This window comes from Sminthopsis crassicaudata, chromosome 1, assembly GCF_048593235.1.
Source record: "Sminthopsis crassicaudata isolate SCR6 chromosome 1, ASM4859323v1, whole genome shotgun sequence".
NCBI classification, from domain to species: domain Eukaryota; kingdom Metazoa; phylum Chordata; class Mammalia; order Dasyuromorphia; family Dasyuridae; genus Sminthopsis; species Sminthopsis crassicaudata.
In genome coordinates this window covers 674,755,008-674,777,709 of record NC_133617.1, presented here as the reverse complement: position 1 = coordinate 674,777,709, position 22,702 = coordinate 674,755,008, and the positions used below count along the sequence as shown (strand labels likewise).

Below are 22,702 nucleotides of genomic sequence, written 5' to 3'. Positions count from 1 at the left end.
TACTGTAAAAAAACTTGTTTCCTGCTTTCCCGATTTTGGGTACATTGGTTTTATGGTGCAAAATCCTTTTAATTTCAGTTAATCAAAATACATTTTACTTCCCACAAGCCTATCTATGTCTGTCTTACTTAGTCATAAAAACTCTTCTTTTATCCAAATATCTGACAAGTACAATTTTCCATGTTCTCCAGTTTGAATCTTTGGATTTATCAAAAACTAGATTACTATGGTTATCACACTTTGTACTGCTCTATTCCAGTGAATCTATCACTATATTTCTTAGCCAATACCGGATTATTTTCTTGATTACTATAATATAGTTTGAAATATGGTACTGCTAGGGTCATGGGAACTCTTTGAAGATCATTTATTATGATAAAATGCGATCTGAATCAGAAGTGGCAACACCTATACTGATAATATCACAAATTCTTGAATAAACTTATCTCACTTGTAATAGACTTTGGATAAGTTGTTTAAAATTTAAATTAACAATTGCCCAAAAAGATACATAAAACACTATCAACAGAAGACCAGGAAATATTTAGGAAAAAAATGACATGCTAAAATTAGTTTTAAAATATGAATCAATTATATATAATAGGGGAAATGTCTACTTTTGAAAGAAGATGGAAAGATCGCTTTGGGTATGTAAGGGAAGAGGCCAGTATGGCTTAATATGCAATTCTCTTTAATGAGGTGTTGGTAATTTTTTCCTTATCCCACACTCATAAATGGAGATAGCTAACCTCTTTAAGGAGTTTTCTCTAGTATTTTTCCTTCTGTGCTAAGAGGGTGGCTATTATTGGGTAGGTTATTGTAAAAATATAAACATTTGAAGCTTTGGGAAAACAGTTTTGGGGATTATAATGTGAAGTGAAAAATGGGAAAGGATGAATATGAAACTGAATTTATTTTTATATATTTTTTAAGTTTCAGGAAGTTCCTTCTAGACCTTTGCCTTCTCCTCCCATTGCTAGTAAAACAGTTGAGAAGATGACATACAGTGATGCTGATAAACATAGCACAGAAGTAATGGTGTCTATGGATAATTCAAGAAGCAGTGAGATAACATCCTCAAAGGTTTGCAGGAATTTTTTGAAATTTAATTAGTCTTTGTAACATTTTTTGACATAAGAATCAGGGTAAATTGTAGAGTTGAGAATAGTATAGTGAAGTGGAAGGGACACTAAACTTAGAGGCAAAAGACTTTGATTTTATTCCTACTTTTATACTTAACAGTTGTGTAACCCTAAGCAAGTCACACAGTCCTCAGTTTCTTCAGCTATAAAATGAGGATAATAATAATAATAATAATAATAATACCATGTCTACCTCACAGTCTTTTTTTTTTTTTTTTCCCTGAGGCTGGGGTTAAGTGACTTGCCCAGGGTCACAGAGCTAAGTAAGTGTTAAGTGTCTGAGATCATATTTGAACTCTGGTCCTCCTGAATTCAAGGCTGGTGCTCTATCCACTGTACCACCTAGCTGCCCCTCTCACAGTCTTTTTAAGAAAACTATTTTGTAAATCTTAAGCTGCTATGGAATAATATACTATTATTCTTCTAGCCTTGATTCGCAGAATGGTTACTTGCAAAATATGAAAAGATGTAAAGAATCTTAATTCCATAATGGAACATCTGCAAATTATAGAATGGAGTAACCTGGGATTGCTTAATTGTGCAGGCAAGCAGCTTCCCTGGTTTAGGTACCCTGCTACTTCAAATACAAAAATTTGAAATTAGGAAGATTTGGTATATTTTTTAAATGCATTGAAAACTACTGATATTCAGACTTCTTAAATATGTGTGCCTAGTTACAGTAGCTTTGATATTGAAAGGCTGGTTTCAAAGCTCCCTTTGACGGCTGGTGCCAAACATTTTTATGTGCTAATGATAGAGTAACTCTTAGCTCTCATTCCTTAAAAGGATCGACCTTTGTCAGCTAGAGAAAGAAGGAGATTAAAGAGGTCACAAGAAGAGATATTTCCTACTGGTAAGATCTTTTTCCCCTTCCCCAACCACTCTTGTTGAAGAAGAAGGGGGTAGGGGAGTGGTTAGGGGGAAGTTGGTGCATGTATTTAATTTTTTTTCAGTGTGAAAGTATGAAAAAAAGAACTCATACTTGATGAGGTATAGGAACTTTCAATATCCAGTTTAGGATTTTGACTAGTATAAAGTAATTTAGATAATCTTAACATTATCAATATATGTTTTTGGTTTGGGAAAGTGTAATCTCCTAATTGGGCAGAACTAACACAAAAGAGTAAAGTAGATTTTTCAAATTTTATTGTGTTTCTACTTCTAAACTTTGCCTGAACTTGTCTAGGGGTCAATGCATTGCTCTCAAGAACATGAATAGTGAGTTAAGGCCATTGGAGAGGTTAGTCCAGATCTAGGGATTATTAAATAAAATGTATGTATCAGATCTTTAACTAGATAATATTTATGTTTTGCTTTACAGAGTGCAACACAAGTCTTGAGATGAATAGTGTAATTATCCCCATTTTACAAACAAAACAAAACCAACACCCAGAAATTAATTGCTTTGTCCGTAACCAAATGGCTAGTGTCCTGCCAGATCATCAGATCTATGTCTGTCTATACTTCTCTGGGTCTCAATTTCTTCATCTATAAAATGAATGGGCTTGTCAGATACCTTCCAGCTCCATAGCTATGATTCTGTGAATCTAAGACCAGTGCTTTTTTATAGTTTCTTCTGCCTGACTCTTGTCCCTAAGTTTTAAGCCAACTGGCCTTTGATAGTTTTTTCAGGTCCTTCAGTGAGAAGAGGATCTCTGGATACAGAAGGAATGAAGTTGCACATAGAAGATGAGCACATTATTGCTCATCAGTTATCTTCAGATGTGGATACCTCTCAGGTAAATCACAAGCCACATGCCTTAATTTGGAAATATTTAAATTCTCTTTTTGTTTTTTTAACAGTATTGCTGATGAAAAAGAGGTGACCCTTCTTGCCAAGGCCAAACCTTGATCTCATCCTTCCCATCTGCCTCTGCAGAAGCATAATTAACCTCTTTTTCAGATTCTTCCTATCTGTTAGTTCATTCCCAGCTGTCTACAAACATATCTGGGTCTTTTCAGTCCTAAAAAATTCTGAATATTGATTAGGCTGTACCATCCCTTTAAGCCATCATCTTCCTTCCTTCATAGCTCCATCATCTTCCCACTCAGACTTCTAGAAAAGCTGTCCACTCTTGTTACCTGCACTTCCCCTGTCTCCTCAGCTACCTGCAGTGTGGTTTCTGACCCAATAGCCAAATCTGATCACTTTTCCTCAATCCCCATCTTTCTTGACTACTTTACACCCATTTGTTCCTATTGATCATATGTCCTCCTGGATGTACTCTTCTTTCTGGGTGTTCATGATACTATTCTCTCTTCCTTCTCCTGCTCCTATCTGAGTGCCCCTGAGTCTCCTTTGCAAGATCATCAGCCATGTTAAGCCTTATAACTTTAGGTATTCCCCAGAGCACTGTTCTGGACCCCCTTCTGTCTGTCTACTTTCTCACTTAATGACCTCTTCAGGCCCTATGGATTTGATCATATTTTTTTAGCAGGTGATCTCCAAATCTATATATCCAATCCTAGTCTCTCTTCTCATTGCTCCAATATTATCAACTGTCTTTTTCATATTTGAACTAGATGTCTTACAGAGATCTCAAAATCAACACATCCAAAGTTGAGCACATTATCTGTCTCTTCACAATGTATCCTTCTTCCACAATTCTTTATCTCTGATGAGGATGCCAATCTCCTTCCAGTCACCAGGTGTATGACCTTGGGATCCCCTTTGACTTTGACTTTTCACTCTTACACACATAGCATACTGCCTGTCTTATCAATTCTATTTTCCAACATCTCTCACACCTGCCCCCTTCTTTCTCTTTATATGGCCAATCTTCCAGTTCAGTCTATCACTTCTTACCTCACGCAGGGCAGGGTCTTCTTAGTGGCTTCCAGATTTCATTCCTCTTTTCTGTCCAATTCATTCTTTACGTAACTGCCACAGGCCTGATACATATCTGGCTGTATCACTCTCCTACTCAAAGATACTCCAGTTTATCCCCGTTGCCTCTAGGCTCTAATAGAAACTCCTATTTCGCATTTAAACCCTTTATAATACAGCTCCTCGCCATACATATGCATTGTTCACACATTCTGATTCCTGCTTTTTGTTACATATAACACTCTTGCCTTTAGACTTGCTGCCTCTCTATCTGATCTGTACCCTTTCCTTCCCACTTAGGGAGTTTTAGGATACTTTGGTTCCTTTAAACCTCAAATACTACCTGATACTTGAAGTTTTTCTTGATCCTTTCCCTCCCTGGCTGTTAGTGTCTCTGTAGCTTCTAGTCACCTTGCATTTATTCTGTATCATTCAATCCTGAGCTTCTAGTTATTCATTTTACTGGATGAACATGCATGGCAGGGGGGCTATATTAGGTCAGACTGTGGGCCAAGTACCCAGAGAGGTGACCAAAAGAGCCCAGGTAGAATCTGGTCTCAGCCTCATACTAGTGAATGGCTCTGGCTACTCTGTCACCCTTTAAATACCAAGTGGCACTAGGAGATCATTATACACTTCAACAATGATACTGTATGAGGATGTGTTCTGATGGAAGTGGATATCTTCAACATAGAGAAGAGCTAATCCAATTCCAATTGATCAATGATGGACAGAATCAGCTACACCCAGAAAAGGAACATTGGGAAATGAGTGTAAACTCTGAGATTTTTTTTTTGTTTGTTTTTTTCTCCCCAGATTATTTTAACCTTCCGAATCCAATTCTTCCTTTGCAACAACAACAACAAAATTCAGTTCTGCACATATATATTGTACCTAGGATATACTATAAGATATTTAATATGTATGGGAATGCCTGCCATCTAGGGGAGGAAGTGGAGGGAAGGAGGGGGAAAATTCGGAACAGAAGGGAGTACAAGAGATAATGTGTAAATTATCTATGCATATGTACTGTCAAAAAAAATGTTATAATTATAAAATTAATTTAAAAATAAGTAAGTAAATACCAAGCAAGTGGCAGAAGAATTGCCACTCTGTGTTAAGAAGGAAATGCTTCCTTAGGGATTCCCTCTGCCAATGAAATCAGGCCAGCCTTGAACCCTATCTGAACCCTGGATCATGCAAATACTTATATGGATATCTGGTATCATCTCCAATTGAATATAAACTGCCTGAGGGAGATAACAGTATCATTTTGTCTTTGTGTTCCCATACAGAGTAGGCACTTAATAAAAATTTTTATTGATTGAAGGTGATAATATTGAAATTAAGAGAAAAATTTTGAGGTATGGTCACATACAACTAATCGTATGCTAGTAACTCATCACTCACTAAGAAAGTACTGTAGTATTACTTACAAGATAGTAAGCTTGGTTCTGATAAATACACGCAAGCACACACACTCACAAACACTTTACTAATATACCCATTTAACTGGCCAAAAGAAAAGCCCTTATTTTCTCATTTCACTACAAATCACTTTCATATTTTCTTTTTCTGATACATTGTAATAGAGCTTGAAAATTCTTTTTCCTTACTTATGAGGCATGAATGTCATTTAGAGGAAAAAAGGGCAAATAAAGATTTCCTAACTAGGGATAAGCTTATTTTTAACTAGAAAACACATAGGGGAAAGCAGTTTTTTACCATTCTACTCTGACACTATATATTATGGTAAAGAACAAGACTTACTTATATCTGATGATAATAAAGTTTCACTTCTTTAAGAAAAATTGTGTTCAATAGATGTTTTACTAATTCATACTTAACTAATTCCTAATTAGTTCAGATTATTGGTTTGAATGCACTTAGTACATCAAGTGTATTCTTCCACATCAGGCAACCTTCTGAGCTACTTACTTCTCAGGTGTTATTGCATCATAATCAAGCTATAACTATCATTTGTTAGATAGAATTTGATGGTTAGTCTAATAAGCCAGGACCCATGTTAGTTAATCCTAGTCATACTGAAAGATTTGAGCATTATATAGAATTGTCCTTTATTGTGTAAAAAGAATATTCTCTTTAAGGTTGATTTTTCCTTGAGGGAAATCAGTGTGTTGCTCTTCAGGCTTCACTTGTGATCTGGATGAGAAGGGCTTTAATTTCCAATTCAGTAAAGAAACTTGGTTTATGGAGTAATTTCTGTCTTCTTCAACAAATAAGTATTAAATGTTAATCATTTTTTAGGAGCTGAGTAAACTACAGAGGTTAGCTAAAATATGGTGTTTAGCTTCATGAATCTTCAAGTCTAGAGGAGTAAGATAACTGTGTAGAGGACTGAAACTGAAAAAGATGTGCTTGAATCAGACAAGAGAGCACTTAAAGCTAATTACCTATTCAATATAAGATAATGGCTCTATAAGCATATATTTAGATGATGGTTCTTCTCACCTTTGGGGCTTGCTGAATGCTTGGTGGTGAGGTAATCGTAGGTAAGGATTGAAGGGCTGAGGGAGAGAAATCAGGGTCACTTAACGGCAGGATGAGGAGGAGAGAGGCTGGAGACACCGGACTCCAGAATCCAAGATATATCTTTGGTAAGCCTCGGGGCATCTTGCCTGCCTGCTTCACTTCTCCCCCTAAAGACCAAGGACTTGGATTTATCTTGACTCTGGCTGATCCTGAGGCCCTCCAGGGAGTTAGCCTGTACTTTTACAGAGTTGTAATATGTGGTATTACATAATTCCCTTAAAGTGATTCAATGAAACAAAATGTTATATGAAATCCAAGGAAATAAGGAAAGTTTCATAGGAGTTGCCCTGTGAGCTTTGCTTTAAAATATGGGTGGTGGTGGAGAGGGGGAAAATGGGTAGGAAATCTAGGCACAAGAAATTACATGAGCAGAAGCATAGAGGAAGAAGAATACAGGTTGTTTACTACAGCAAGTCACTAAGTTAGGCTATAATCTCAAGTATTTGGAGGGGAGACCAATATTAAGCTTCACCATTTGTAGACTGGTGTTAAGTTGTGGAGGGCTTTGAATTTCAGGCTAAGGGATTTGAGCTTTGCTTGTTAGGTAATAGGGAGCCACTGCTGTGTGAAAGATGAAGGAGGGAAGAATAAAAAATAATAAGATTTCAAATGTGGGAGTCTTGATGAAGAGTAGTATTACTAGTAGAAATAATGAATTAGGTCAGAGGACTTACATTGTAACTATATATATATGTTGCTTTAGCTTAAAATTTTCATATAATTGCATTTTGGATATATAATTACTGAGTATTTTGTTAATAGGAAAAGAAGTTAGTTCGTTGTCTGTCTGAGGATGAGTTAAGTTCTTCTACAAGTTCAACTGATAAGTCAGATGGAGATTCCAAGGAAGGGTAAGTATATTTTTTTAACCTTCCTTCATAGGTTAATTAAAATGCCATTTCAAATCTGTGTTTATTAAATTGTGTCCTATCTTAATTAATACTAATGAATTAACCTGATTTTTGTGTACTTTTATTCACATAGAAGATTTATGTTGGCTTCTCATTTATGCAATACTGCAGAAGTAAGTTTTAGTTCAATTTTGTAATAGCTTGTAGACAGATTTTTTTTAGGTATATTTTAATAATACTTTTGCTTTTATATCATATTTATTCCTGAATATTCTCTTCCACACTTCCCCATCAGGAAATTTTCCCTTGTGACAAAGAATTTAAAAAAAAAACAATTTAGGAAAAAAGCTAGTACATAAACCCTGTTATAGCTTATATAACATCAACAGCCATAGTTCTTACCCCCTACCATCTATTATTTCCTTACCAAAAGGAGAAAGCTGCATTTTCTCATTTCTTCTCTGAGACTAAACTTGGTCATTTTGATTACATAACTTTACTTGAATATTGATGGGGCGGGGGAAATCTATGAAAATGATAAATATAAAATTAAAAGTAAGTATTAAGTTGAAAATGATAATCATAAGATTGTGAAAGGTCATTGGTTTCTTCCCTGCCTTTAGATAATTGCACCTAAATTATCCTACTCATATGGCACCATATACTTTTAGCTTAATGTTTCAATTTCATATTTCAAAGAGACTCAGCTAAGGGAAGCCATGGTAAGTTCTTTACAGGCTAGATGTCCTAGAGTCCAGTGGGAGTAGTGAATGTATAAAAGGGACAAAGTATATAAAAAGTCCAATGTAAGATTATATAGAAGGGATAGAAGCCCCCATACTTAGACTTCCAGTTAACAAAATAGATTTTTTTAAAAACTGAGACACCGATAGGTTTGCTAAATCTCTAATCCATTGGTTAAAAGATAAAAATTGACCTAACATCTAGCTTGGGAAGATGACTCCAGAAAAAAATCTGAGGAAAAAAAGGATTGGCAATGTGAAATGAAAGGATTTATATACATTATTTCATAAGTATAAGACAGATTCCTTTAAATTCACTTAGGGCCATGTTAACCAAAAAACAAAACAAAACTTTGTATCGTTTCCTTTACTCTCTTGTATGTTTGCCTATAGTGTTTAGTGTTAGTAAATCTTTAAATATGTGTATATACAATTACATACACACACCGTTGGCTCTAGATACAAAATCCCACTTTACTAAGGAAACTGGGAAAGGTCAAAAAGAAAGCATTGTTTGGGAAACGAAGAACCCTAGGGAGGTAACAATTCAATGATATAATAGTAGGGAAGAGTTATTTTTTGCCCCTAATCCAACACTCATTATGCCCTTTATACAGGGTTACATAGATCACTCATGGGCTTACAATGAAACTCCATTCTGCCTTTGTGCTGCTTCTTCCCAGTGACAGAGAATCAAAAGGCAGAAGTTTACTTAGGGTTAGAAAGAAGCTCACCCAGAGCACTGAGGAACAGAGGAAATTGGGTCAGGACAGTCGTATGTTTATGAGGCATTCCACTGAGTCTGAGGGAAAAAAGCCCAGTGTCCATCTCTGTCATCCCCCAGAAATCACTTGGGTCAGAGATTGAGGCCAATGAAATGTGAATTGCCCAACATGGAAAAAGTCTGAGATAGCCTGGGGATCCAGTGCATGGGGAAACCACCATCAAAAGAGAAAGAGTCAAAAAATCAGCAATAAGGAAAAAAAGTTTAGAATTACTAATGATTTCAAAAGGAAGAATACTAAAAACTTTGAATAAAAGTAGATAAAACATTAGTGAACACATTAATAACAGAAAAGAATATGGCTTTGAGAACAGCTAAGAGAGTCTAGACATCTGTGATTAAATAATGCAACACAATTTAAAAATATGGATCCATGGTGGTAAGTCTTATCAAAGAAACAAAAGAGATAATAATTGATTGGGAATGCATATATACACAGAAGCAAAGGATAGCCTGAAAGCTGAGAAACAAAAAGCAATAACATAAAAAGAGAACGTTATCATGTAAGCAAAACATTTATCTCTGAGATACTTTGCACAGGAAAAAACTTGAGAATTATAGGTCTCCCAGAATATGACAGTCAAAAACCTGACTACAAGAACATAATAAATAATACAAGAAAACTGCCCAGAATTTCTCAATGTAGAAAACAAAGAGGTAATCAGAAGAATCTGTTTTGTTTTTAAAATTGTTTAAAAAAAATACTTACACAGCTACCTCATGCTGTCAATTCCAAGATACATAGAATTAAATTTAATAATTCCAATGACAAGCAACAAATTCTGTAAGCAAGTAGGAGAAAAACCTTCAGATATAAAGGAAAACAAAATTTGAGCGACACAGTTATTCTATACCCACAAGAAATAGCAGAAGGGAATGGAATATATTCAGAAGAGCAACGGAGCTTAAGTTGCAGCTCAAGATTGAGGCATATTAATGGGAAAAAAATTAACTTCAACAAAAAAGAAGCATTCAACACAATTCTACAAAGAAAACTTGATTCTTTTTATGACATAAATATAATCTTAAAACCTAAACAAGGGAAGGATAAGGCATAAAAAAACCTATATAAACCAATATCACTAATGAGTATTGATTCCAAATTTTAAAATAAAAAAAAAAGTAATCTGCAACAATTCATCAAAAAATCATTCATCATAGCTAGGTTGAATTTATAACAGGGATACAGGAATGGTTCAACATTATTGTATAATTATTTTGAAAATAAAAATATCCAAAGTCATATGCTTATCTCAATAGATTTGGAAAGAGCTTTTGACAAAGCACAGTACTCATTTATGATAAGAATCCTACAAAGTAGGCAAAAAGGAATCTTTTGAAACTATCATTCACAATATCTAATACCAAAAGGTAGCATCATACATAATGAAGATAGATTAAAATTTTTCCCAAGAATCGGGGGCGTAAAACAAGGAGGCCCACTTTCCTTATTATTGTTTGATATAGTTCTGGAAATGATAGCAAGAGCAGTAACAGAAGAGAAAGAAATTAAAGACATTAAATTTAGAAAAGAGGAAATAAAACTATCCTTATTAGCTGATACCATAATTTACTTAGAACAACTTAGGGAACTGGCAAAGATTCTAATCGAAATAACAACTTTAGCAAAGTTGCAGGCTACAAAATAAGCCTTTAAAAATCAACAGCATTTCTCTATATAACAACATAATCCAAGAAGCAATAAGAAAGAAATTCTGTTTCAAATAAATATTCAAAATATCGAGAAATATTTATCAAACACAATTTTAATAGATTTGATTACATTGTATAATGCTTCTTAAAGAAATGAGAAACTTAAATAGCTGGGTAAATCATGCCCATTGCTAAGCTGTGTCAATATAATAAAATAATAATGCCAAAATTAATTTATATTTTTAATGCTATGACCATCAAATTATCAAAAGGATACTTAATTTCAGCCTGTCTTGGGAAAGGGAGTTCCAGGATTGCTTATTTGATACCTCCAGGTTAAAGTTCAATGAAACAGATTAGGCAAAAGAGAATCAGAAAAATGAAACTCAATAACCCAGTGCTTGATAAAGTTTCTGATAAAGTAGAAAACAAAATATTTAGGAAAGAACTGCCTATTTGGTTAAAATAAACCGATGGAAAAATTGGAAGACAGTTTCACAGAAGTTAGGGCCAACACCCTTTACTATATTCTTACAGAACTAATTCTAAATGTGACCTTAATATTAAGATCATATTATTAAATTATTTGAAGAGAAGATCATATACCTCTTACAGCTGTGGGTAAAAGATGTATTCTTAACCAATCAAGAGAGAGAAGCAATCACAAAAGATGAAATAGCTAAGTTTCATTAACAGAAAACTGAAAAGCTTCTGTCAAACAAAATTAATGCATGTAGGATAAAAATGGAAACAATAATTAGAGATGAGGATGGGAGGGAAGAATCTTTATCTAAATAGTTAACATATATATGTATAAACATTTACATATAAAGACCTGTAGTCATTCTTCAGTAGACAAGTAGGCAAAGGATATGATAAGCAGTTCCCCTCAAAATTACAAAATATTCAAAATATGATTGAGGCAAATCAGTCATAAGAAAAATGTTAAAAACAACTTCGATTTTTACCCCACACTCCAAGAAAAAAAAGTAATCTGAAAATTTTTTATGAAAATTCATAAAAATCAAACTAATTATAAATGTAATCTTTTTCAGAAAAGGCCATACAAATGAAATGAATGATTTGGTACAGCTGATGACTCAGACATTAAAAATGGACTCTAAAGAGAATTGTGAAAATATTCCAAAACTTCTTCCCATGTCAGAGTTTAGACTTCATCGAAAATACAAAGATACACTAATTCTGCATGGGAAAGTTGAAGAGGATTCAGAGGAACTTGGGCTTAAAGAACTTTCTCCAGGTTTGTGATTTGTTACTTTTGAAGCAAACTGAAAATTACCTCTGTATTGAAGGTAGGATACTTAAAAGCCAAAATAGTTTAATAGTATTTTGTACATTTGATGTTACCATTTATAGATGAAACTTTATTCCAGTTGTTTAAGGGCTACATTGATACCATACTTTATGTGGGAAGTATTTCTCTGAAAAGTTAGGTTTTTTAAAATAATGCCTTATTTTAGATATATTAAGAGAGCTTGCTCACTATATAGTAGACCCATCAGAATTTATCTTTTGCCCCAAATTCTTTCTTCTTGCTAACTTTCTTCTTACTATTGAGCATCATTAGCCTACAGTTACGCTCCAGCTCACAACCTAGATGTCACCCTTGAGTCCCCTCTCACACTTACTTTACATAAAAATCTATTACATTATTCATTATATTTCCATTTATTTCTATTCAAACAGCAACCATCTGGCATAATATCTTACAACTTCATGCCTAGACTGTTGGAATAGCTTGATTGATCATCTCCTTGCCTTCAGTTTCTTCCAAGTTTTCATCCACCAAAATCATTTTCCCAAATGAAGATCAAACTATGTATCTTCCTCTCCCTCTCTCTCTCCCTCCTCCTCCACCCTCTTTCCTCTCTCTCTCTCACCACACACACACACACACACACACACACACACACACACCTTTCCGTTACTTCAGGATCAAATATAAAATTCTCTGGTTTTTAGAGCTTTCACAACCTGTATCCTTCCCACTGTTCTGGTCTTCTTACATCTTACTCCTATCCACATACTCTATTTTCTAACAATACTGGCTTTCTGCTGTGTCTTTTGACACGCCATCTCCCTTCTCCAGACTTTTTCACTGGCTCTCCTCCATGCCTGGAATGTTCTATCTCTTTATCTCCACCTCCTGGCTTCCTGCAAGATTCATCTTATATCTCACCTTTTGCAAGAATTTTTTCTTGTCTCCATTCCTCCCAAACCCCACTAGGATTACATTACATTTACATTGTACATATCTTACAAATATACATATAGCTATTTGCAGGTTGTCTCACCCATTACAAATGATGTTGCCTTTGTTTCCAATGAATACAGTACAGTGTTTCACCAGAAGTTAGCTCTTAATATGTTTATTGGTTTAAAGAGACTTCTTTATAAATTCACTCCCTGATTTACTTGATTTTTAATTGAATGTATCTAATTTTCTTAAAGTCAGGTTCATCTCATTTGGATTTGGTGAGTAAAGATTGGTAATTACCTCTGGAAGCATTATAAATAAGGCTGCTATATCATCAGACCTACAGAAAAACCTTCCTTTGTCTCTCCTCTTAGAAAGTGAGTCTTTTACAAGCAGGCACTAGTTGTATCTCCAGGGCTTAGCACAGTGCAAGTATTTAATATATCTTATCCCATTCATTCAATGAGGTACAAAACTATTTGTGTACAAATTTCTAATGTGAACATAGCTCAAGGATAGATTTCTAGAAATTGTATTCAGTAAGTAGGTTATAATCATTAAAGGTGAAAGTAGTTTAAAAAAAACTTTTTATTTTTCAAGTACATGCAAAAATAGTTTTCAGAATTTAGTCTTACAAAACCTTGTGTCCCTATTTCCCCACTCTAGACAGCAGTTAATCCAATATAGGTTAAACACGTGCAGTTTTTCTAAACATATTTCCACATTTACCATGCTGCACAAGAAAAATGTGATCAAAAGTAGGGAAAATTAGAAAGAAAAACAAGCAAGTCAACAACAGCAAAAAGGTGAAATTACTGTGCTGTAGTGCACATTCAGTCCCCATTGCCTTCTTTCTGGATGTGGATAGTTCTTTTCTATCATCTATTGAAATTGGCGTGAATTGCCTCATTGTTGAAAAGAGCCAAATCCATCAGAATTGATCATCATGTAATCTTGCTATTGCTGTATACAATCATCCTCCTTGCTCTGCTCATTTCACTTAGCATTAGTTCAGTAAAGTCTCTCCAGGCATCTCTAAAATCATCCTGCTGATCATTTCTTGTAGAACAAAAATAATCCATTACATTCATATACCATAACTCATTCAGCCATTACAAAAAGGTCTGCCACAAACATTTGTACACATACGGGTCCTTTTCCCTTTTTCATGTTCTTTGGGATACAGATCGAGTAGAGACACTGCTAGATCAAAGGGTATGCATAGTTTTATAGCTCTTTGGGCATTGTTACAAATTGCTTATGAATTCCATTCTTCTTGCTATGGAGTGTAGATATTGACCATTATTGCCCTTGTCTTATTATTTTTTAGTTGTTGTTTCTGGTTCTGAAAAGATCAGAAGAATGATTGAAGTCTTGAGAGCTGATGTAATTCAGGGGCTGGGAGTGAAGCTTTTAGAAAAAGTGTATGATCTTATGGAAGAAGATGATGAATTGAAAAGAGAGGTAAATATATAGATAACTCTAGATGGTCTGCTTAAAGATAAGTTTATATAAATTTTGAGTGCAGTGTTACTCTGAATTAATGTTTGTTTCCTCCTGCAGAGCATAGCACCTTGCATGTAGTAAACATTCAAGACTGAATTAGTCTGAATGAAGACAGAAAATTGCCTAGAGCAGGGCTTCTTAAACTTTCCACTCATATGACCCCTTTTTGCCCAAGCAATTTTTACAAGACTCCGGGTAAATTGGTATATGAAATAGGTATACAAATCAAACATTTACTGATAAATCATAATTACGAAACCCTATATGGGTTGATGAACAACAGATTAAACTGGGACCCAGAGTTCGAAAATTAGATGTGCCCGAAGTGACAAGGCCAATATGTCAAAAGTGAAAGCTGAACCTAGGTCTTGCTGGCTTTGTAGTAAACTTTCTATCAATGTTGCTCCCCTGCTTTATGTCTTAAAGTAAAGCTATTATTACCAATCTATCCCCAAATTTGACAATCAAAATTGTATTTTGGATTACATTTGTAAATGTCATCTGATATGCACATTTTTCATAGTGATTTTTCTTTGTTACACATAGGTACGTTTACAGGAGCATTTGGGTGAAAAATATGTAAATTATGGCACGAAAGCTCAACTCCTGAAATTTTTTGAAGAAAATGTGAACTTCTAAGCATTTGTTCTAATCTGTTGCCAGAACTGAAGACTTATTTTTCAAGACTTTTTTGGTATTGTTTTACCCAAGAAGATTACCTCTACCAAACATCAGATTGGTGACTTAAATGTAGTGTCTTTTTTTTTCCCCCTGGGATTTCTATATTTTGCAAGAGTTTAAAAATGGATATGAATGAGTGCTGTGTCGACTAATTTAGGAAGAGGCTTTTTAAAAAAATGAATAAATGGGTACCACATTGTGGGAAAATTATTTTATGTTTTACATGAGACTTGTTTGGTTAAGTAGCCTGAAACCATTGTATATCCAGAAATTCTAAAATAGAATAAAACCTCCCAGAGCAGTGCTATCAGTATAAGAACAGAGGTTTTCTAGATGGCTCTAGTAATGTAACAAACTACCTAAACAAATGGCTTTATTTAGTAGGCCTGATAAGTACATGGTGGTGATAATATCAGTACTACAATGGTAGATGATAAAATTGGAAGTCAGTGCATGATCTTTATAGATTTGAAGAATGGAGCTATACATAATTATTTATACACTTACAAAGATTTTAAAATTAATTGCTTTTAGTTTGAACAACATACTTGCAGACTGAACCTATTTAATTTGTGCTTTTGGCTTATTTATTCAGTATATATTTATATACTGGCTTTAATTAATTTTTTCATCAGCCAAAACATGCCCTGAATACTAATTCCTTTTGGAATGAAACAATTTGTAAGTAAAATACAGGTGCTTTTAGGCTGAATTTGAGGCATTTTATGTCTCTTGAAATATAGAATTCAGCTTCTTTGCATAATCTCCCTTATTTTATATCATGACACTTATTATCCTTCTTTGTTTTAAAGGTCTACTGTGTATATTCTAGTAATTGTTTTTTTATGAGGTAAAATTGTTATGAAGCAAATAAAAAGAATTTTGTAAAATAAAATTTGTTCAGTAAATTTCCAATGTAATGGAAAATGTACAGGACTTGGATCAGAAGACTTGGGTTCAAATCCTATTTCTAAAATTTGAGGGCATGTGGCCATTAACCCCTATCGGTTTCTTCATTTACTGTGAAACAATACTTAAAACTACCTACCTCAAAGGCTATTGTAAGGAAAAATCTTTGTAAGCCTTAAAATGCTATGTAAATGGAACTGCATTAGAGAAATGCTAACATTTTAATACTTGAGACATTTTTCTATTTTGTAAATTATTTACCACTTTGCATGCTATAAAAACCTTTGCAATATTGCATCCCTTCTGGTTCTACTTTTTTTTTAAACTAGGCTATTGTAGAGTTTGTTAAAATGTAACAACTTAGATGAGAACACTGAAACCAAGATCCGGAAGGCCTCCAGAAAACTAGCCGAGCCCCAAGTAAATAAAAAGAGTTAAGATTTTGGAAGAGACAATAAAGGATTTGGAGGTTAACAACTGGCTGCATTTGGGATGGTTACAGTGAGCTGAAACTAAGGCTGCTCCCAGAGATTATATTTTAGAGAAGATTACACATCATGGATGGACAGTTCACTTCCCTATAAGGCCTTAGATGACAACTTGAATCTTTTAAGAACTTGAAACCAAGTAATAATATGTGAAAATCTCAGAAGTAAATTTGCAAGATATTCTTTTAGTACCACACACTTTATAAACCATTACACTGTCATGAATTTTATTAATAAATAGCACTAGTTCTACTGTTCTCCAATTCAAAGAAACCATAGAAGCAGCATTATGGTGTGATGACAAGCCTCAGATTTGGAAAGAGAGAACCAAGGATAGTTGAATACACCAATTAACACATACTATTTTTCTTTTTACCTGCTGCTATATAATAAAACTTCCTAAGGAAGTTTATCCTATGTTTTAAAAATTGAAATCAATGTTCTTAAAGGTGCTTTCCAGTTCCAAAGAACTCCTACAAATCTTGCCTGCTGATTTATTATAACAATATATTAGGTTTGTGTGGGAGAATAAGGTTATGATTATTAATTCGGTTTCCTGAGTCTCTAAACCCAGGATTTAGAAATGGAAATCATACTTCTTTTAGAGGTCTTCTCCAAGGCCAATTCTAGCTCCATATTCTGATTGTGTCATCTGGTTAAATCTTCCCTCCATGAAAGTAATCTTTTCTATGTTGAGAAGTGGTCACTTAGCCTTTAAGTTCCATCATTGTTATTAGAATTCTTACAAGGTGCTAAGTCAGTGGAATTGATAGAGTGGTTGTTTAGCATGGTGCTTAACAGTTCTCTAGAGGTACTTAGTACTTACTACAGTTCTACAACATTCACACCTTTAAGAGAACATATATAAGCTAGAAGCCTCAACCAGGAGGGACTCTGGGAGATTGAGAAGCCACGATTCAGTAGGGCAGAATGAAGGTACACAAGAGAAGTGGTGGCAGGCTGTCCTGTGGAGAACACTGAAACCAAGATCCGGAAGGCCTCCAGAAAACTAGCTGAGCCCCAAGTAAATAAAAAGAGTTAAGATTTTGGAAGAGACAATAAAGGATTTGGACGTTAACAACTGGCTGCATTTAGGGTGGTTACAGTGAGCTGAAACTAAGGCTGCTCCCAGAAGCTCCCCCCCCAACCTGTTCCCAGAGATTATAATATTTTAGAGATTACACATCATGGATGGACAGCTCACTTCCCTATAAGGCCTGTGTTAAGAGAATCCTTAGTTCAAAAAGACTAGTATGCCCGAAAGCTATCTAAATTGTTTCTATGACTTAAATATTCCTGTTCCTTATAAGAGGCTTTGTCAAGTTTGATAGACTTTTGTCATAAAATACATTCTACTTCGCTAACCATTAGCTCATTCTTAAAATGTTTTAACTATCTATTCCATATTAGTTTGGAATTCATGCCATCCACCTTCTACTTCCTACTTCTTGGAATGAGCTTTCTAGTTTCTTCAGCCTACTTCAGAGAGAAAGCATAGATGCAGAACTTTGTAGCTGTCAGCAGCATTAGTTAATTAGCAATTAGAAATGTACTATAAAAGCAGAATAGCAAGTCACAGATCCCAAAATCCCATTTAGTGAATGCTTAGAGCAATAACTATTTTACTGAGAATTATTGCTTAATCATTCAAAAAGTTACTTACTGCATTTGAGGGAAAAGGGTGATTCATATTAAGAGTATTAAAAACCTTGGGAGCAGCTAGGTAGATAGAGCACCAGCCTTGAATTCAGGAGGACCCAAGTTCAAATCTGGTCTCAGACTCTTAACACTTCCTAGCTGTGTGACCCTGGGCAAGTCACTTAATTCCAGCCTCAGAAAAACAAAAAAAAAAAAAAGTATTAAAAATCTTTTTAAGAGGCAGCCACAGAAGTGGTATACAAGTGTACTTTCATTCACAAAAGCAGTAACACAATAAAAACTAGTTTTTGTCTTTATTGTACAAAAGACCCTTTAATCAATGTAATATTGGAGTGGCTTTGTTTTATTGAAAAAAAACCCAACTTTTTAATTAATTCAAAATGCAGTGTATAAAATAGTTAATTGTAACAGTCATCTATTAAATACTAGTATGCTTCAAACGAAGAACTTGCAATTACAATTGCAAGGCATGTTCCACATGACAAATACTTTTCATTTCACAAGAAATTTATGAAGCCAGAAGCTAAAAATGTTTATGAATAAAACCCAATTGTTCTTAGTAAACAATAGATAATGAATTCTAAGCATAGCTCTGCAATGTAGGTACTTTTATTGTTTTGGAAATGACAAATTTCACAAAGAACAGATTTGAGTATTGTAAGGTTGAATCTTAGAATGTTTCAGTTATTTTTAGGATGCCGTTTTATTTTTTTCTCTGCTGGTTTCTTGTCTTCTGATCCTGAGTCTTGAACAGGGAGCCATTTGAGGGGATGTCGGCGATATATGGGCCATGGAGGAAGTGTCAGCTTGAAGAAGGGAAGGGAAAAATATATACCTTATTCAAGTCTAAAATGATATGAATCATTAGTCTACAAATCTTTTCTCTAACTTATAACTGATTCCTGTTTTAGATATATAGGAATGTGGACTTCTTAATTTGTATGTATTGTAACTGTCTCTCAGGGCTGTACCAAACTCTTCTCTCCTAAGCCGCCTCTACCATCTCAGCAGAAGCCATTATATTTTTCAGAGAAAATAAAAGCCATTCAGTATTGGCTCCCTTTTCTTCCCTGGACATCTTCTGTTTTTTTCTTTGTTCCAGTATGTGATGAAGATCAGTCCTTTTACTTGTATGTTTGATCCCATTCCCTCTTGTTTTCTTCTATATATTGCCCCTATTCAATCACCATCTTCTCAAGGCTTTAATCTCTTCCTGGTTCCCTCTGCTGCTGCTTACAAACCAAAACTAGGTCTCCCTATACTTTAAAAAAATGAAATAAGACCAGTATCTTTAGGCCTTACATACCCCAAACTACTGTCCTCTTTCCCACAAATTCCTAGAAAAAACTTTACACTAGCTGTTCTGACACTTCCTCTCCTCAGCAACTTGCAGTATAGCGTCTTGTCTCATCATTTCAAAAATGCTCTCTTGTCAAATATGATTTGATAGCTGTTTCTCAATCCTTTTTGACTTCTCTGGCCTGATACCATTAACCATTTTATCATCACAGATATTTTCTCCTCTATGGCCTTTTTTTTTTTTTTTTTAAATGGCACTACTTTCTCTATACTCTTCTCCCCCTGACCCCCTGGGCAGCTGAGGTTAAGTGACTTTCCCAGGGTCACACAGCCAGTTAGTGTTAAGTGTCTGAGACCACATTTGAACTCAGGTCCTTCTGACTTCAGGGCTGGTGCTCTATTCACTGCGCCACCTAGCTGCCCCTATATCTCTATACTCTGACTTGGAAACCTAATCAGCTCCCATAGTTTAATTATTATCTCTATGCAGATGATTCCCAAAGTTGCATATAGTTTTAAACCATAACCTCAATCCTTATCTCTATCCCTATACCAATTGCCTACTGGACATTTTGAACTGGTCCCCAAATGTCTTCTCAAATTCCCTGTCTCTGTTGAGTATACCACCATCATCTCATCACACAGGTATCACCTGTAACTCATCCCACAAATCAAATCAGTTACAAATCATGGTAACATCCCTCTTCTGTCCCATTCTTTCTCTTTACAAGATTCCTATCCTTGTTAAGGTCCTCATAACATTCTGGCCTACTACAATGAAATCACCTAATATCATCTTTCCCTTCTAATCCAGCCTCCAAATAAATTGCAAAAGAATATTCCTAATGCATGGAATGAATTGTCATTGCTCTGCTCAAGAACTTTCTGGTAATTCCTCATTTCTTCTAGGTTCAAACACAAATTTCTCTCTTTAGTATTTAACCACCTGGTTCCAACCTACCTTTTTTTTAAACATTCTTACACATCATCCCCATTACTGTACATTCCAGCGTAGCCAAATTGGTCTTCTACTATTATTTCCACATATAATATTCTACTTTTCTAAAACTCTGCATGCACATTTATAGACTACCTTCCAGATTTGCCATGCATTCCCCCTTCACCTCCACTTCTAAAGTTCCCTAGCTCAAATACACCTCCTCTTCCCTGATTACCAACTTTCTATTACTGCCTTCCCCCTTGTCTTTACTTTACACACACACACTCTCTCTCACACACACACATAATACGTTTGTCACCATGTGTACACTACGAGCCCCTTGAGAACAAGAACTAATTTCTGTCTTTTTATCCCCAGCATCCTATACAATGTCTGGCACACAGCAGGTACTTTGTTGGCTGATTGTAGAAATACATATACTTTCTAAATGGAAGAAGGGGAAGGACTTTTTTAGCAGCAGTCTCTCCAACAGACTAATCCTATGTGTATGAAACACTCACATTTGCCTATGTCACACTGAAAATGCATATACATATATCTCTATGCCTAAATAGCCTGTGAGGTATTCCCAGGCACTTGACTGATCAAATCGGTGATTAGTCTTTCATATTTGAAGTTTACTCAACATCTTTGCTCCCTTCTCCAAAAAGAACTGATTGTCAGGCACTATGATAAGCACCGGGGATTCATGGACAAAGGGGAAAACGTTACTATCTTCAAGAAGTGAAGAATCTATCCAAGGGGAAAAAATATACAAGCTTATTCAAGATAATTTTGAGGGAAAGAAACCTCTAGAAAGGCCTTATGTAAAAGAGAGCCCTTGATCTGCGCTTGGGAGTAAACTAGATAGGCGAGGGTACATTCTGGGTGCCTATCCCAGAGGCGGAGGGCCCTGAGTGGGGTCAGGCCAGACAGGGAGAGCACCAGAAATTCTTCCAGGCCCGTAATTAAAGACTATTGTCTCGGTGGAGCTAAGTCGGACTGCTCACTCTGATGTATACAGCTCAGCATCTCCGTACCAAGTGGGGATCTATCAGACTGTTCCAATGACAAGCACTGGAGATGTGACTGACGGTGTCCAGGACCCAATTTCATCTCACCCTCTTCCATCATCAGTGCTTACAAAATGAAGACCAGAACCACAAGCAGGATCCAAAGGGGCATTTCTTACCAAGCACGAAAAAGCAAATCCAGCCATAACAATATAGACCGTCCAACCAAACTGTTCCGCCACATAGCCATAGATAAAGCCAATTACCTAGAGCAAAGAGAGATCTTATTAGGAAAGGCTATGCTGAGGAAAGCTAAACAAACGAAGACGGATACTTACTGCAGAAAAAAGAATAATTCCCTGAAACATCTGTTCAGCTAACTTCTGACCCTTATAATCCTGCGGGAAATAAAAAACAGAAAAGTCACCACTTCAACAACCCTTCATTTTTTACCAATCATTTTTGATTTGTATCTTGCCCCAGATCGGCCACGAGAAGCGATGGGGGAGGGGGGCGGGGCGCAGGGCCCGGGAACTCGGACAAAACTAAATTAGGGGAAGGTAAAGACGGCCGAAGTCAGAGGACGAAGGCGGGGCGTGAGGGCTGGTGAGGGGCTGGAAGGAGACACGATAAATGCCCTGACAAGTTCAAATGAGCTGAGCATCACAGAGCGCGCAAGGAGAAGCCCAGAACTCCGAGCCAGAAGGGCGAGAGCCACGGGAAAGGAAGGGACACGCAGCGGGGGGCGGGGCGGGGGGGGGGCAGCCGGGAAAGGCCTGCTCCTGCACCAGCTCGGTCCCCGGGAGTGGAAGCTGCTGGAGCGCAGGCGGGCGCCGGGCACACGAAGCCTGCCCGGGCGCACTCACCATCTGCGTGGGCAGCGAGCTCAGTCCGTCCAACATGACTGCCTTCGGGGCCAGGCGACGCTGCAAGGACGCCGAGGAATTACGCTTCGGGGATCTGGAATGGGAGCGGCTCGGGTCGACGCTGTTGGAGAGGCCTGGCGAAGGAGGCGGTGGCGGCAGCAGATTCGGGGGCTGGGGCCGAGTAGCGCGACTCGGGTGCGCAGAGAGCTGGATCCCGGAAGCGGATGTCCTCACCGCGCAGGCCGGCCCGCTCGGCCCGCCCCGCCCCATCGCTAAGCCACGTGTGCCTTCGGGGCTGGCTTGGACCTGGCGCGACTGAGGCGCGGGCGGAGGCTGCTGGGATTGCCGGAGGGAAGCATTCCGTCCCCGGGGAGGAGTCGCCGTGGGTGCCGACTCCAAGCGGGGTGCTGCAGCCCCGACCACCGGACTCGGTCCCGAAAGTTACTTGGCTGTCCAACGGCCACCGGCTCGCGTCGCGTCCCTATGGCAACGGGTTCCTCGCTACTTCGAAGACCCCTTGCGGTACGGGCGGCCAACACTCTGCCTGCTTGCGCGAGAGCCCTCGCTGTC

The 22,702-nt window shown here is 36.6% G+C and overlaps 2 protein-coding genes across 6 annotated transcripts in view; one reads left to right on the top strand and one right to left on the bottom strand.

Moving 5' to 3' along the window:
* NEK4 (NIMA related kinase 4) overlaps nt 1–15,853 on the top strand; it is a 35,466-nt gene extending 19,613 nt beyond the window's left edge. For all 5 annotated transcript variants that reach the window (XM_074283505.1, XM_074283504.1, XM_074283503.1 and 2 more), the window contains 7 exons: nt 934–1,083; nt 1,929–1,995; nt 2,766–2,881; nt 7,285–7,373; nt 11,609–11,814; nt 14,102–14,235; nt 14,824–15,853. In XM_074283505.1, the coding sequence (XP_074139606.1) occupies nt 934–1,083; nt 1,929–1,995; nt 2,766–2,881; nt 7,285–7,373; nt 11,609–11,814; nt 14,102–14,235; nt 14,824–14,916 (855 nt within the window). In that variant the 3' untranslated portion in view covers nt 14,917–15,853. The remainder of the gene's footprint in view (nt 1–933; nt 1,084–1,928; nt 1,996–2,765; nt 2,882–7,284; nt 7,374–11,608; nt 11,815–14,101; nt 14,236–14,823) is intronic.
* Nucleotides 15,854–18,607: 2,754 nt separating this feature from the next.
* Nucleotides 18,608–22,640, bottom strand: SPCS1 (signal peptidase complex subunit 1). Its single transcript, XM_074283512.1, has 4 exons — nt 22,133–22,640; nt 21,605–21,664; nt 21,446–21,532; nt 18,608–18,820 (listed from the first exon to the last, which is right to left on the bottom strand). The coding sequence occupies exons 1-4, from the start codon at nt 22,400–22,402 to the stop codon at nt 18,695–18,697; spliced, it is 543 nt and encodes a 180-aa protein (XP_074139613.1). The 5' UTR covers nt 22,403–22,640; the 3' UTR covers nt 18,608–18,694.
* Between the last annotated feature and the right edge of the window lie 62 nt (nt 22,641–22,702).

Coding starts and splice junctions, on each gene's coding strand:
- SPCS1 (XM_074283512.1), bottom strand. CDS start 22,402: ATGGGGCGGGGCGGGCCGAGCGGGCCGGCCTGCGCGGTGAGGACATCC. Junction 21,665..22,132: donor GCTCGCTGCCCACGCAGATG/GTGAGTGCGCCC, acceptor TATTTCCCGCAG/GATTATAAGGGTCAGAAGTT. Junction 21,533..21,604: donor GAATTATTCTTTTTTCTGCA/GTAAGTATCCGT, acceptor TCTTTGCTCTAG/GTAATTGGCTTTATCTATGG.